The 16948-nt window shown below is 36.0% G+C and overlaps 1 protein-coding gene across 6 annotated transcripts in view; it reads right to left on the bottom strand.

Annotated features, from left to right (window-relative positions):
* Nucleotides 1–209: 209 nt before the first annotated feature.
* Nucleotides 210–16948, bottom strand: part of AKAP11 (A-kinase anchoring protein 11) — a 44253-nt gene continuing 27514 nt past the window's right edge. For 2 of the 6 annotated variants that reach the window (XM_041407291.1, XM_041407292.1), the window contains exons 8-12: nucleotides 16257–16412; nucleotides 12432–12545; nucleotides 11677–11723; nucleotides 9120–9280; nucleotides 210–4579 (exon numbers count right to left, since the gene is read on the bottom strand). In XM_041407291.1, coding sequence (XP_041263225.1) covers nucleotides 4433–4579; nucleotides 9120–9280; nucleotides 11677–11723; nucleotides 12432–12545; nucleotides 16257–16412 — 625 coding nt within the window. In that variant the 3' untranslated portion in view covers nucleotides 210–4432. The remainder of the gene's footprint in view (nucleotides 4580–9119; nucleotides 9281–11676; nucleotides 11724–12431; nucleotides 12546–16256; nucleotides 16413–16948) is intronic. The other 4 variants (XM_041407294.1, XM_041407295.1, XM_041407296.1 and 1 more) reach the window with 4 other exon arrangements.

Genomic DNA, 16948 nt, shown 5'->3' with positions numbered 1-16948 from the left:
AACCCAAAGACAGTAAAGCAGGGGCCTCACCCCTTGCAAGACTCCAATTTAACTCTGAAAGAAGTATGCCATCTACTGATGCACTGTTTACTACACCCTTCCTCAAGTGCCTTCCTCGCACAGCCACCGACAAAGACCGCTCTTAGCTGTGTTTGCTGAAAAGAAAAATAATATTCCATGAATTTACAAGAAACGACAGCACTCTCGAAGCCAGTGAAATGTGTTTTATTTTAAGCCACTGCTAAAACAAGGACGAATTTAGTGCAACCTGGAGTTCATAATCTGAAAACCGAATATACCTAAATTACTAAAATGGCAAAACTTGTCACCATTATACAGTACAAGACCTTCATATTCATTAAGTACAGTTACATTTAGTTATTCAAACTGCTTTTGGTATACAATTGCATCACTAACTGGGCTGTGAATTACTGTAACACTGCACAAATAAGCAACAGTTCCAGCAAATTATAATACATTTTATTATTAAATACTGTTCAGACATTAGAACAAAGGCCCTCTAAAACTACAACACCAGCTATACAACAGGAATGTACAAAGATGGTACAAAATAAAGTGACTACAGTGGCTGGGCTCTGTACCTGCCTCTTCAGAGCTCAAGTACAGTAAATGCTTGACAGTAGTGGCTCTTGCTGAAAAGTCAAATTTCTTACAATAAAAATCATTCCTGAATCTTGTATTTTTCTTTGCAAATCGACTGTCTAGAATTACAGGGGTTTGCGCTGGTGTTTACTACTCACTGTGTTCCCATCTCCAACAATTTGACACTCTTCATAGAAAAGGTGCCAGACAAACTTACAATAGAAAATGTAACACTTAAAATCTGATACCATTTTTGAGAGACCTAATTAGTCTCGGAATGTGGGTTTCTGGGTTTTGGTTGGCTTTTTTTAAAAAGCTTACACAATCTTCTAAAAGTCAAGAACAAAGATACTAGAGAAATTGCATTCACGTACATCGTCTGAGCTGCCTTTTCACATCCTTGTTTTGACACAGCAAATCCTCTTTAATTTTAGAATATGGGTTTGAGTTTTGTTCTGTTTTTATTTTAAGGCTGTATGCATACTTTGTATTATTTATGCACCCCGTTCTGAACGTTTAAACTAGTTTCAATATGGCCACTGCTAACTTGCTTTACAGAGGGATTGCTTCTCAAAGTGCTTTTTCTACAGAATCTTACAAAACATCAAAACACTTCAATTTTTTAGAACATGAAATGTATTTATGAAGTGTTTGAGTGATTTCTGAAACAGTAACATTTAGGATATATTTTCCTCAACATAAAAATTAAATTACCAGGGTTTCCCATACAGAAAAAAATGCAAGATGAAACAAACTCTACCTTATTATGTTTGTTTATAAAGCAGAGTTGTATGCTTTGAAGGGACCAGAATGTGGCCCTTCATGTTTTTACAGTTTTCTCTTACATTTCTGTATTTGTGGTCAGGAGTTTTAAACAAACTCAGTAAAAGTGTAATTTAAGACTTGCATTAGCAAAGAAGAGCTTTCTCACTAATATGGCAGACAGCACCAGTTAGATACAGTCAGAGTATGGTTTTCAAAGACTATTAAAATTACTCAACTGTAATAATTCTGCCAGGCTAGAGTAATGTTTTTTAACTTCATACAGACAGAGGGAAGTCAAGTAATTCCAAACAAATTTAAAACAATTTGTGTAGAAAACAGGTTTGGGGTTTTTTGGCTTGTTTTCTGTAAAAATTGAGTATTTTATAACATTTTTCTCATGAAAATTTGGAAACTATGCTACTTTCCTCAGAGGATAATAAAACCATTTCTTCCTTAATGTAACACCAATCAATAGTTACACAACATATTTGATCCAGTCCGAAAACAGGATTCCATTTATAAAAATATTTTCCAGTGCAACTCTTGTCCACTTAACATTGTGAATAGTTGTAAGCTCTGTGAATGGCGCGATTTTCTGCCTTTCTCCAAAAAAGTAAATGAAATGAAAAAGCACTTCACCAAGTTTACAAAACCCATCATTTTGAATAAATGAGTTTAAAAGCCTCACTGTAGGCTGTTCCTACAGTATTTTTTTGTTGCTTATGTTGTCGGTTTTTTTAAAGGTATGGTTTTATATACATTTGCAATACCTTTTATGTCTTCTTCACTGTACAGAAACACGTTACTATACTGTACTGTATCCTCATGCCCTGAAATTCCACTTGGTGAGAAAAATTTAGTCATGAGGCACTGCTTTTAGCATTTTATTTCCTTGACATTTCAATTTTATAGGTAAATTTGTACAAGTAGATCATTGCTGTGTTAAGGGAAAGGTGTTATATATGTCTAAAATAATATTGAAAATCAACCTTAAAAAGAAAAAAAAAAGGGGAAAAGGAATACAGGGAGTTTGGGAGAGGAAGGAAAAATCCAGACAACCTTTGTACAATACTTTAAAAATATTTGCTACTAGAACTATCTTCCAAATATAGGAATTAAAGAACTTCCCCTGACATGCTTTGGGCTCTGGAGAAAAAAAAATTCCTGATGCCTGGATTATATTACCTATAACAATACAAAAGACCTTGAAGTGGCTTTTGGTCTTTTTGCCACATACATTGACTTTTCAATCAGTGAAATGATATATGAAGTGAGGAAATAAACTGAGCATAACAGAATTTTAATTCAGCGGTAGAAGTTCGCAGCAGGAGTTCACAGCGGTGAGATCTCATACACAAACAGATGAACATATCTGTGTGCATTCACATGTCTGAACACATGTGTATGCATATACAAAAACATGAAAAATCTTTGGCTCTGTGAGAAAGGTGAACTTTGTGAGATCCAAGGCAGAAATGCAGATGACAAAAGAGGACTAAAGCCAACCATGCCTCTGCAAAGAGGCAGTGGAATGCTTTCCTGAAACACAAAGACACTGCAAGAACAGTGCTCTTGAGTTGACCAGTGTGACACTTCATAGCAATTCGTGGGGTAGGGGTAATCAGAATTGTACATATACCATTAAAAATCAGGAATAGATTTGAAGACCATATCACTCCTTGTCTGGGAACACAAAACTGTGCACCATATCAACAGTATATTTTTCTGTAAAAAGCTATGAAGATTTTTTTGTTCATCCAAAATCAGCAACGCTCTATGATTATTTGCCAAGTTTTAGGTGGCAACTTGGTAATCATCAGCACACGCCTTTTTCTCTCAAAGGATATATAAAAGAACAAATCCCAAAAAACATTTTCAAACCACAGGATAAGTGAAGGTTCAGATTTCCCTTCAGACAGAAAGGCAAATCAGCAGCATTGGTGAGAAACCTGACATTGGTGACAAACCTGACTGCTAAAAATTTTCAACTAAAAGTGCCCTTAAAAAATTCAGCGAAGGTAGTTAACAAAAATGAAAAAGCAATTTGCAAGAAATTTCCCCTTTACATTTTTATTAGCTTTCTTTGCTAAACACTTCTTCTGTGCTCACTGAGTAACAAAATTGTCATTATTCATTAAAAAAAAAAATTAATATGTGGCTGCTTTGAAAGAAATTAAAACTATTCAAAATGAGGGCCAAAATCCTCAGATATTTCTATCTTCTGCTTTTAACACATCTGCATGAGAGACTAATGTACAAATTCTTTGACACGAAACTAGTGTCATAGAAGTATTTGCATACAAAAAGCCTCAGTAAAAAATTTAGCAATTTAAATCTGACTGGCAAGCTTCAGGAAACCTTGCTAAAGAATTACATACGAAATTATGCTCAACTTCTCACTCTGCCCTTCTACCAGAAGTTACAAGCTCTAAAGCAGTCAACAAATTCATGCATTTGCACCTCAGCAATTTCAGAGCAGACTCTCCCATCTTCACATAAAGTTAAAACTGATAAAGGTGGCTGCTTTATCTGTATTAAGGGGCTGCTTGTGCTTGGGCAGGTCACAATTTTCTTCCTGGCAATGCTGCTCTTGGGCACATAACACCTGGCCAAGATGAATATTTTTTCCACTGTCTGCAGCAAGGTATTCCAGAGCAAATTCTTGCTGAAATCAGTGCTTTCAGTCCTGCTGTGAATATAGCACACATAGGAGTGGGAGAAAGAGCTATCCTGGCACAAGGGGAATCCTGAATATCATGTCTGAGACTGTCTCCTGTGGACTATGATCATAGACAAGGGTTGTTCATAAATATCTCAGTGGTATGAACACAGCAGTAAATACAATTAATGCGTGGGTGGACAACACCGATTATGGACTGAATAAACATACCATGTGCACAGTATCACAAAGCACAGCACAGCTATTTTGACTTTCACCTCAAAGTCTTTTAATGCTGACTATTACTTAAACATTCACTAGTTGAATTTTACTTTACACATCTGTGTTCTTTCTATCTCCTTTCAGAAGAGGAATGAAGCGAAGAGTGTCATATCTTTGGATTTTTCAGACATTTTCCAGAAGCCAAGCGACCAAAGATTTACTCAGAGCTTGCTCTCCATCAGATGCTGTCTCTATCATTTCACAATATTTCAGCACTGCTTGCAAGAGATCTCCAACTTTCCAATCTCTTTCTCTCAGTCTTCTAGAAAGCTAAAGGGGAAACAGGGGAACACAAAACAAAATATTTTGACTAGGACATCCTGATTAAGTTACAGAAGTTATTCTTGAAACATTAGGTCATAAGAGATCAGTTGTAATGAGTTAATCATTATTCCCACATCTATAAAAACAAAAACTTCCGCAAGAATAAAGCGCTTTTCTTTAGGGCAGTCTTCACAAAACTTCTGGAGGGAGCACCATTTTCAAATTATGTGGTGCCACAGGTATGAGGGCTGTGGTTCATCAAGACTGCAGAAAACAGGAAATTCTGAACACAAGATTAAGACATTTGCCACCCCTCCCATGCCAATAATGCATGTATAAAAAGACAAAACTCTGTCTTAATAAAAGGATGTGGATTTTCCTTTCACAACATATAGTGTGGTTGGGGTGGCACAGACACTACCCTCAATGAAAACAGTTTCTTCAGAGTTGGGAAATTATAACATCTTGGGGAAGAGGAAAAGGTGATGATTAAGTTAAACTACCACTCAGGAGCAGAGATCAGTGTAGCTGAAAACATTTCTTTTCCCCCAGGATCCAAAGAAAAAAATCTTCCATTGCTGATGTGTCAAGCTCAGCTATATGTGTAAGAAAGCCTACCCTAAAGAAAGAATGAATTTGACAGCTTGCCCAGGAGTAAAAAACCTAACCGTTTTTAGCTTAAATAAATAAACAAATACCAACACAAACAAAGTATTCTCTGTAGCTTTCTGGACACCTGTCAATGCTGAATTTTGTAAACACAGTTTAGACACGCTACTTACTCTTTGGAGCTGTAAATTTTTACCCCCTTTTATAGTCCCTACCAAGACACTCCATACATTAAGTTTAAAAAAAGTAATACACAGTGTTCAGGGAAATATTTTTCACAGCTACAAAATTAAAAATTCATATAGTTTCTACTGTGAGACCTGTCAGATTGTAATATAAAGTTCTAAAAAAAAATTAAAAGGGAGACAATTTTTCCTGGCTTCTTTACCTAGCTGACGTTCCAACTGCAACAAGGCAGGTGATAGGACTGACAGAAAGAACATGGGCATAAAAACATGTACCAAACAATTAACTTCTTGAGAAAACCATTAACTTGAACAAGCAAAAGATCCTCTCTAATCCTGAGCGTAATTTATTCTGAACACTGGAAACTTTTCTCAGTGGAAATTAAAGACGTCTTTTCTATATAAGAAGAGACTGAAATCTGCAGTTATTTCTGTGAATCTGAAGCACAGGAAGTAGGAGTTTTATAGTCTACAGCATGCAATTTTGTAAATGATGTTTGTTGGTTTATAAAAGAACGGTCATTTTTCTTTCCTCTGCCAGAGGAAAGTGTGGCTAATGTCCAAATACCTACTTGAGCAAATAAAATATAAAGCTATGGTCCAAATAAGTTTTCCACCATGGTAAAACTACAGAACTGGCACCTAAATTTTAATTTTAGGTTTAATCTCACTATTTCTTTAGATGACCAATCTGTTTCTTACTGCCAGACAAGTGAAATATTAGAGTTTACTCAAAATAGGAATCATAAAACAGGTAGGTAAGGTATCATTAAAAATGGAATACATATGGTTTTTTAATCCAGGCATTTGCATATCCACATTATCAGGCATCTCACAGAAGTCAAGAACTATCTATTCTAATTTACCAGTTTCTTGTCATCCTCCTAACAAATGTATTTGTTCCATACATAGGTATTTAACGTCTTTCTGCCTTGCTGAGCATAACAAGTACGGTAAGTAAGAGCTCAGACCCAGCTGCGGCAGGTAAAACCCTGCCTGACACTCGCTAGGAGCACTTCTGCCCTTCTGCAGCCACATCGCATCGGCTCCTCCTTGCCCTGCTGCCTCAGCTAACGCAGGCCTTTCCTCCCTTCCAGAACTCAGCAACTGCTTATACAGCAAATAGCTGTTTCCGACGAGCTCTAAGCCCGGCGGTGTCCCCAGGAAGCCGCGGCAGCTGCCGAGGTCCCCCGGAGCTGCCCCAAGCCCGCGGCTCGCAGGCAGCCGGAGCGCGGCCGTGGTTTCCTGCTGGGCTGCAGCGCCCTCTGGAGGGGCTCGCTCAGCTCCACAGGAGCCGGGAATGACCACCGCCAAGTTAATTCGGTCTGGGTCGGAGATCATTCCGATTGGGAAGTGGGATGGAATAAGAAACAGGTAATCATTCTCTGCCTCCGGGGAGGGAAACAAAATTTCAATTTATTTTAACATAACTGCGCCTGGATAACTAAAAATAATCTGTAAAACTAACTGAAACAATTAACTACTGTAGCATTTTCAGGACTGCATGACTACTGCATGTCCCAGGTCTCACCTTCAGGTGTCAACTCAGTATCAATTTATAACTGAAGTGTCAAGTAGAAAAATATTATCATTTTTTAGGAGGGCACACAAAACAGACACTGCTATTTTCCAGAGTGCTCTTCTCGGTATGTCCTCTTATTAAGGTAGCTGGAGTCGTGCTCAGATACTCAGCCAGCTAATAATAACTTTCCTGTGTGACCTGGAGCATTGGCTCAAATCTCAGCACCACAGCTCTGTAGTCTCTTAACTCAGAGCTGGCCAAAGAATGAGAGATTCATGGAAAAATTTTGAAAAGAGGCACATGCCATCTCTTTTGTGTCCTTCATACTATATTGTCAGATACACGTGTCTTGTACAGACAGAAAATAAATTAACACTTGTGGGTCCTACCACTATTCTACCTGAGTATTTGCAATAAGCATGAGAAGGCAAAAAACTTCATGAGGTCAGAATGACTGTTATCCCTATAGCCCTACTTGTTGACAAAACCTTCAAAAACCTCCCTAAAATGCTCAGGCAAGCATGTGAGAACAGAAAAAGTGATGTATTTTCTTCTTTGTGTTAAGGCACTTATAAACAAAGTGCCTTAACACAAAAAAGACACATATTAATAAAAGGACTAAAACAAACAATTTCAAATAGCACAGAAATGGAAAAAAGTATTCTCAAACTGCCTTTCAGTTTACAGAAGCACAAAGTCCACTCTGTCAGAACTAACGCACAGCCAAATATATTCTTGAAATAATTCTAAATCAAACATACCAAGCTCCAGAAAAGGAGCATAGGGCATATATTTCTACATGCCAAAATAACGTTTCCAAATTTCCTGGGTTATTTCAAGTAAGAATGCAAAAATTCCTACTCTCAAAATTAAATACACATTCCACACAGTTACATAGGCAGAAAAACACTCCAAAATCACCATTCTCTTTGTGTGTGAGGAAGGCAGGAGCCTCTCTTAGGAGAATGCAGACCAGGTACATCCAGACTGGCCTCTAGGCGTCTTTCCCATTCTTAACACAAGTGTCCAGTAACCAAGCACCATCAGTGCACATCCATCCAGCTCTGGGACTCTGTTTTGTCATACTAACCTTTACCTCCCAGTAACTGCGCTTTTCTCCTGAAATGATCACATAAGCTTTGGAAAGAGTCAATATTAAATTTGCTGAAGAGTCAATATTAAATTTCAGAACTGACAGCAAGCTTTTTCTTCCTTAATACACTGGTAAGTACAGTAAGTAATTTTTGCCAAGATCTTAATTGTTAAAATGCTATTAATGGCATCACATTAACACTTTTTCACTTTATCAGGTCACAGAATACAAATATTTTATAATTATCATTCCTATGAACCTCATGTTTAGAGACAATGCCTATATATCTATTTAGTTAGCCTTTCCATAACAAGGTAATGTTAAAGTAATTTCTTGGTTGATTAAAAAATACAGGTTTAATGTAAGAAAATCCAGATTATCACGTGTAGTTTGGTGTGCAGCCATGAAATAATAGGTTTTATGATTTTATTGGAATAATTAGTTTCTCTCATGTCTTTCTGATAGAAATACTCAGGACAGTATTCATACCAAAATACTGAGCTTTTCCAAAGACACACAAATTGCTAAAGCCCAGTTCTTTGAAAGTTTGATTAATAAAATTAAAGGTACCTAAGAATAAAACAATTTTATTGAGAGTTGTTTTTAGTAGCTTTGGTTTTAGTAGCTTACAGAATGAAGACATAATATTTACTTCAAAACTAAACTTCTTTCTCACACGAAAACGCATTTTTGCTATGAAAAAACCCAACAAAACATAAACAAACAAAAAAACCCCACAAACCAAAACAAAACAACCCTAAGCAGAACACATTAAGTTATAAAACAATTTGCATGACCAAGTTCTTGTAAAGATTCAATTTATAAACAATTAAATACTAAGTAAAAAATGCTTGAAAAAATATAATTTCTGTTTTACCAAACAGAAATTATGTAATTGCATCCTTTTTGGCATAAAACACTTGTAAGTGCAGAAGTGAAACAATCAGCTTTGATGAATACTGGCTTATGTATGGCATATACACAGGTGAAACATGCTGTTCCACTTTGACCTCTTAGGATTTAAATAATGATTCTTTTCAGCAGTGAACAGCAAATGAAGCAACAGGTATATCACAGCAAATGGAAGTCAAGGAAATCCTTCCCCTTTCCCACCACCTATCAAGCCCAAGTACTTACAAAGACGAATTCCCTTGCAGCAGCATCACGGAAGTGAAGATCAGACACCTCTGTTTCAGAGGCTGCCAGCCACTGGAGTGCTGCTCTGAGCTGTGGGTCCACTAGATTTGGTTCCAGATCAATATTCATTATTGATAAAGTCTTTCGAACTTGCTCCAAACCTAATATTAGACATAAAATAAGCAAATCTATAGCTTCAAATTGTTTCCAAAAATCTCTGTAGTTCACTGTTTATAGTCTGTATTACCTAAAAAAACCCCAATTTAGTATACACAATATGAAAGGAAAAAATTAGATTGGTCTCAAGTGTTTCAGAACTTTCTCACTAGGAAGTACTGCTTATCCCATTTACAATTGTAGCAAACATAGCTACATATTAAAAGATACTTAAACTATAATGTATATTCCAAATGACAAGAAATTTAGCATAGACTTTCACTGCTGTTCATTGAACAGCGATGGCTCTCACATGGTCCATCAGCTTCTTCCACTTCCAGCTGCTATTTTTTGCTATGCCTTCATCTAACTCATTTTAAGAAGTGTGCATTTCTGAATTCTTTCCTGCACTGATTGGACTGCCTCTTGAACTTTTCCAAAATATACCGCTGGTTTTACTGAGGCATATCCAATTTTTCAACATTTCTTTTAGAGCATAAGTTCCAAAAATTTGTACAGCATTAGAAGAGTAGTTGTGTTAATGACATTTAGGAACTACAGTATTGTCAACTTCTGTTCCCAAGCGAGTTTCTGTATCCAGCTACCACAGAGATCCTTTGCCACACTCCCAGAAACAACTAGGCACGTATGTAGTGCTCTCCAAGCTGGAGTCACTGCTTCCAGACTACTGAACTTGACTCTAGAAATATGGAATATATTAGCAACAAAAACATTTATTCATGTTGAGTTTAGCTCAATCTCAATACTCTTCCAACTAAGGTTATGAAAATTGAGGTACACAAGGTATTCATTCCCAAGTGGCAAAGTCAAGGAAGTTGAAACAGATTCCCCAGAAGTAAAAGCAAGAGAAAATTAACTAGCAAAACTGTAAAACAAATCAGTGCTTTCAGTAGATAACAGACTATTTGTCTAGGAGCCCCAAAATTTAACTTCTTTATAGGACAAAGAACCATTTTTTAAAAAATTATGACAGTGTGTGGAAAGCATTGTGGTAACATTGCTGGGAAATTCTGGTACATTTTTTAGTATTATAAAATAGATGCACATTTGATAATAAGGCTTTCATTCAAATTCTTTGGTGACCAAGGCACAGTCGGCTTAGAAAAAGCCAGACATTTTCAGGTATGAGATGAACAGAACTTCCAAATGTACAAGACCAGGTACAAAGTGTCCTACCTAGCACATTGTTTAAAGAGTCCTACAATTACACAACAGAAAGAGTCTTTTCATAACAATAGTGAGAAGGTGAGGAACTTACACTGAAAAAATTTCACTAGAAAATCTTTAATACAGTATAAAGTAGTCTGTTGCACTACCGACAGTATGTGACACCTAAACCATGTAAAGAAAAAATCCCATCACTATCCTAATTGAGCAATTTGAGTATCTGAGATGCCAGAACTGATGAAACCTACAGAGTAGAAAATATTTTAATTACAATTATTCTGAAGAAAAAGTACTCATTATTATAGCTTTATTTTCTTATATCCTTAGAGTCACATCTGATTTAATACAATTAAGAGATGTTGGTCACTTATATACATTTTTCAGGAGCTAAAAGGAGAGAAAAAATCTCCAAACCAACCAAAAACCCCACATATCTTTCTGCTTACACTCAGACTACTTGAAGATGTGCAACAAGGCAGAATATCCTCTGTAAGGAAGTAGCAGAGGTTCCTGGAAATGCTTACTTTATCTTCAGAACATACCCAACACAAAGAGCTCTGTTACAACTTGTTCTAACATCAGCTCATCTTAAAACCATCTTCACACAGTGTGTATTCAGGCTGTTTTCATTTCAGTTGACAAACTTTGGCATATCAATCACACTGGAACCAGAGCACAGACATCTTCTAACAAACCACAAAGTTGTAATAAGATTCTGGATAGACCTTATGTTATACTTCACTAAGAAGAAAGAGAAAATAGCAAATGCATCAAATCCAAGATTTTATTGTTTTTCCTGACTCTCTCCCAAGATTAATGTGCCCAGTTTGAGTAACTTCTTCAGCATTTTGAACACAGCCACGCAGATGGATTGCCATGGATCCTTAACAAGTATTTTTTTAAAAAGTTAAGCTCTGCATATAAATTCACACTTTCAACAAGCTGATCAAAAAGTTCCCTACCTTATGTTATTAAATTCATGTAAGCATCAGTAAGTAACTAGCACTTCCCAAAGGCTGCAGATTTCAGTGTATTAAGAGGATAATGCAGGGCATTAATTGAACATTCTGACGCTTGACTGACATTCATTATGATGAATAAAGATAATAGAGTTGTCACCTTGTTTTGCAGACTACAAAGGCAAAGTATTAACAAAAAATTAATGTACAGTGCACAGGACAAGAACAGTAGTATATGCAGGAACTCACATTACCTTCTACAGCATCCTTGGAATCTTCATCTTTATCTTCTGTTACATCACTGTATTTTAATTAAGAAAACAAAAATATCAATACAATCCAATATATGCAGTAAATGTAGTAAATTCTAAGACTGTAATGAAGGTTAAACAACAAGAAAATCATAAAAGAACTAAGGAGGAATCATGAAAAGCAGCTTTGCTTCTCACACCATTTCATGTTGTAAACAGACTTATTGTCAACGTCACAAGATTTTCTCTTAGGAAGAGAGAAGAGAGAAATGAGAAAGGTGTTAAAGGTGTTACTTATTGATTTTAATAGTTTTGCTTCATACGTGAAAAGGTTCAGCCACCTTGTATCACAGATATGAATAGCTATAGGTAAGCCTAAGTGGTCTATTAAAACCAATTACTATGCAATTCTGAAAGTTTACACAAGCTAAAGGGAAAAAAAACCCCAGAAATCCTGTAGGAAGCAAGCTCTAGTCTGCATGAAAAAAAAGTAAATCTAAAGACTTATAAAACTGCAGGCAAAAACATGCAAAAAAGGGACCCTTTTGCAAGCAAAATATATTAATCAGTTTTAGCACAGAAAAATTTTATCATTCAGGGTGGATTAATTAATGAAAAAATCATATTGTGATTAAGTGAGAAGAGTGTAAATAATGTATCAGCATAAAAAATGTACTGTATTTTTATTCTCAAAAATTATGATTTCATGCATTAATTATGAGGAACCCATCTGGTTTATATTTCTCAACTCAACCAACCTGTCTGATGTTGGAAAGGATAAATTCTCCTCATACATATCCCCTTCTAAACCAAGACTGCTCCAGCTACTGCTGTTACCATTACTGCCAGGAGAAGAAGAGAAGACAGCTGAACTAGAAAAGAACAATAGCTCAAACTAGAACCTTCATTTTCCTTACAACTCTTTTGTCAAGACATTTAACATAAGAGCACTGAAACTTTCTAGGTTTATTGGAACAAACATGACTCTCAGTGCTATCCAGAGCAGCAATTTGCACAATAATGCAAAACTAGCAGGTTGCAGTACTTTGGTCAAAGTATTAATTTGTACTCATTTGTACTCAGGTCTGAGCACATCACTTGTTATTTCTAAAAGCTAACAATTTCAAAATGATTACTCAGAAGAAAATAGATTACATCTGTATTATTTGCTTAAGGAGCAGCTAACAGTTAATAAAATTATGTATTGTGAAGACAATTTTACATACAAAATCCTTCCATCTCACTCCAAAAACCCAGTAAAAATCTCCAACAGCCTGATGAGAAGAAATTCCTAGAGTAAAGAATTTTTAAAAAAATTCTAATACTGTTCTGCAAGTTGATCTTTTAAAAAAAGAGGATTTTAAATCTATGAAAATAATACTGAAGAGACTACTTCACTCACAGTTCACAAAAATACTGCATTTGACTCCATGACTACATCATTCAACCCAATGCAAAGAACTGAAAAAACTGAGCATGTTCTTACACCCGCTAAATTCAGTCATTATAAATAGCACAGTTTGTTAAGCCTGTCAATATGTACAACACTGAGCAATTCATATGATTAAATCGCATTCCCCAACTTCATACCACCCCCAGAGAGCATGTCTGGAAGCCTTCCAAGAACTGGACTTCCAAATATCCAGCATTTCTCAAGAAAGCAGACTGCCTATTAGAATGGCATGAGAAGGCACAGAGTAACTGCAGGGAAGAACTGCTGCAGGAAGATGCTTTCTCCTAAGTTTTATGTGACTGTTGAAGCTCATTTCCACTCATGGCAAACAGCAGAATGGGGGAAGAAAACATTTCAAGAGACAGACACCGATCTCTTTCGAGTGTGTGCCAGTAACACTATCACCTATCAGTGTCCCTTGCTCTCCAGCATGAATGCTTGGATCCCAATTTCAAAGCAGTGAACAGCAGGTTAGCAAGTCTACAATATAAACACACTCAAACAACATGAAAAAAGTTTAAGAAGTTGCAAATGCCTTATTCAGTACATTGTTGCTTATTCAGGCTACATGTCCAAAGAAAATTCAGAGCTCTCTTTTTAACAAGAAAAAAGAAAATTAAAGAGCAGAAGCTTTTGAGGAAACCAATTTGCAGAGAATGCAAACCTGATCTAAAAAACAGAGAGAACTAAAAAACTGTGTGAAACTATCACACTTTATATGAAATATTAAATTTGGCTTTAAATCATTAAATTGCAGGTATAAAAAAATTTAATATAGCCTATTGGTACCAATACTTTACACTCACAGTGCCTCTTTCACTGGAAGTTACAAATGCAAAACAAAAATAGAAGTAAAAGCTGCACTGGTCCGCAGACTAAAGGATAAAGAATTTGTAATCTAACAGAGTATCTTCTGCACACTACTGTTCGTTCTGATTAGGTAAGAGACAATGCACTTTACAGAGGTCAATCTTGGTCTGAAATAATCATATATATTGAGCCATATGATTACAGTGAGGTATGACGAAGGGATGAGACCTTTTCCTAATTAACAGCCAAACTAGCAGTCTTTAAAATAAACTCCTGTAACCACAAATCAGGCAATAAACAGACAAAGGCATTATAATGCCTCTGTAATGGCTCATTCAGCTCTTCAACAAGAGCCGGCAGAAGAATACCAAGAAAAGCAAGAGGCTTCTGCTCTGACTTATAACCCAGCCTGGATGCTGGATGAAAAGCCATGTCTATGCCTATGTTTATACCTACAAATCAACTAGAGAAAAAGCTTAAGAACTTTTTAATTCTAAATTTAAGTCACCAAATTTAGGCATGAAAAGCAGAAGACACAAGCACTTCTCTGCATAACTAACTAGCAAGTTCTCTACATACTTTTCATCTTAATGGAGCTGCCCACAGCATGCAGTGAATTACTTTCTTGTTTTGCTTTACTTGTGCATGGTTTTTGCTTTACCTGTTAAACTGTCTTTATCTCAACACATGAGTGTTCTCACTTACACTCTTCCAACTCTTGCCCTCATCCCACCTTGGCAGGAGTGACTGACTGGCTGGGTGGGGCTTAGTTGTCAGCTGGGGTTAAACCACAACAGGGTATTATTACTGAATCTGGTCTTGTTACAGATCTCCCCCGGCTATCTTTTTTTACACAGATTCTTTCTTGCACCTGATAAACCTCAGCAACACAGACAAACACACATGCTGCTACCAAGCCACAATTAGTTTTGTAAAACCAGGTCATCAATTTGCACATGCCTGTTTCCTCCATCAACACCTTACTATCCAAATGATTCCTCCCCTTCTATGACTAACATGTTAACTCAGGTCATTCCTCCTCTAATGTGACACAGATTTTCTTGCAAGTTATAAAAATTACCTTCTTTTCATTTACATCTGTTTTGGGAATGATAAACAAATCACAAATACAACACAGGCACTACTGATCCAGAATCTTTTTTATACTTTTTCCCTTTAATCACCTAATCTATATTTTATTGTGTAACTGCCAATATAGTGAATATTCTCCCTTATACTCAGATTTTCATCATCATTTTCACTTGTTTAAGAGATGATGTTTTACTAAAATAACTCTGAGTTATTGCATTTTTTTACAAAGTTATTAAGGTGTATGAATGATAAACTGTAGTAGTGGCTGAACTATTTAGTTAAGCAAAACATGAAAAATACTGCAGACATTTAACTGAGTAGTTTCACATTGGTACCAAATAACCTATTTAGATATTACTTAAACAAGCATGTCTCCCATACTTTCTTTAATCTCAGCAATGCTGGAAGTACTAACTAAAGAAAAATCTCTCTCCCATTTCTGCTATTCTTCAACAGAAATGCTGAACTTTTTTATACCAATCACAAAAAACTAAGTTTATTCGTTCCTCATACATTCCTTCTATAGAAGCTAGGGCCACAGCTTTCAATATAATTCTCCCTGGAAACAGGCAGAGACATTGCAAATTTTAGAGCTGCCATTCTAATCTTTGTTAGTTATCAATCAGCCAGGAACAGTACAGTGAGAAGCTCTGTAGAAAAAATTACTACCCTGAACAGTACTACACACCTGCAAATCTATGGTTGGCAGTATATAAATACTCCACCAATGTCAATTAGAGTAGCTTATAAATTCCAGTCCCAAAAAAGACAAAAATAGCTGTAAAAGCTCATCATGTAAATTAAGCTATTACTTTTTTTTCAAAAATAAATGAATTTATAGAAAACATTTTCTCAAGCATTAAGTTTTAATATTTTAGAGCATAACATATAAACTATATTCTCAAGCTGTATTTGACACAGGGTGGTTGTTTTTAAAATGCTTACATCTTTTGCTAATATTTACATTTTGTATGTACAGTTTTACTTGATGTGATTCCCTGGCATCAATGACAATGCACTCTCCATATATTTTACAGAGTATGAACATTCATGGCCAACAACATTTTGTAAGAAAACAAAATCATGATATTAAAGCCATTTTTAATAAAAAAGTCTGTGTGTTGAAGACAAAAATAATCTCCCCTAAACCCCAGGAGAAATATCACTTGATGACAAGTTATTTGATGTCAAGGTAACTGTTTAACTATACTAACATCTTTATAATTACCTGTCACTTAGGTGAAGAAAACTGCTGCTCTCATCAGGATGTTCATCTTCAAAACTTAGATTGGACCAACTCCCAGTGCTATCATCACCAATACTAAGACTCATCTGCTGGCTAACAACAGATTCAACAGAGTGAAATCCTTCTCTTCCAACAGAGCTAAACAAAAATTTAAGACAAAAACATCACTGCATTTCATGCTGATCTGTGTTTAATTCATTCACAGCAATTTAACCCCATTCCAAAGACATTAAATTCCATTAGAAAAAAAAAGGTGGGGAATCCCTTAATTTGTGCCCTTTTCTAAACACAAGAAATAGTGCAAAAAATTAATCTGAAGCATCAACAGCCTTACATCAGGGATTGCTATTTGGAATTCTTTCATCCGAAATCAAAGAGAGCGGTACAAAGAATTCTCTCATTTGGAATATTATTTGCTATGAAGCACAGAAGGCACTGTAGCCTTGCAGACTGTGTATCAAGGTACACCTGTCAAGCAGAAGACTTACCATTTCTGAACTTTTTCACCCTAGAACAGTTTAGCTATTTTCCCTGGCCTGCCTTCAGTACAAGCACTTAAGTGGTCTGCTACTGAGGGCAAAGTGCTTAAGTATAAACTGGTGACTAAAATATTAGGATCCCATTTTTTAGAAAGTTTTCTGCAAAAAAAGATTTGTTTTTCTCCTTCAAGAAAG

This window comes from Onychostruthus taczanowskii, unplaced genomic scaffold, assembly GCF_017590055.1.
Source record: "Onychostruthus taczanowskii isolate IOZ18803 unplaced genomic scaffold, ASM1759005v1 scaffold26, whole genome shotgun sequence".
In the NCBI taxonomy this organism is placed as follows: Eukaryota; Metazoa; Chordata; class Aves; order Passeriformes; family Passeridae; genus Onychostruthus; species Onychostruthus taczanowskii.
Note: the sequence above shows the minus strand (reverse complement) of the source record. Positions and strands in the feature narration are given on the sequence as shown.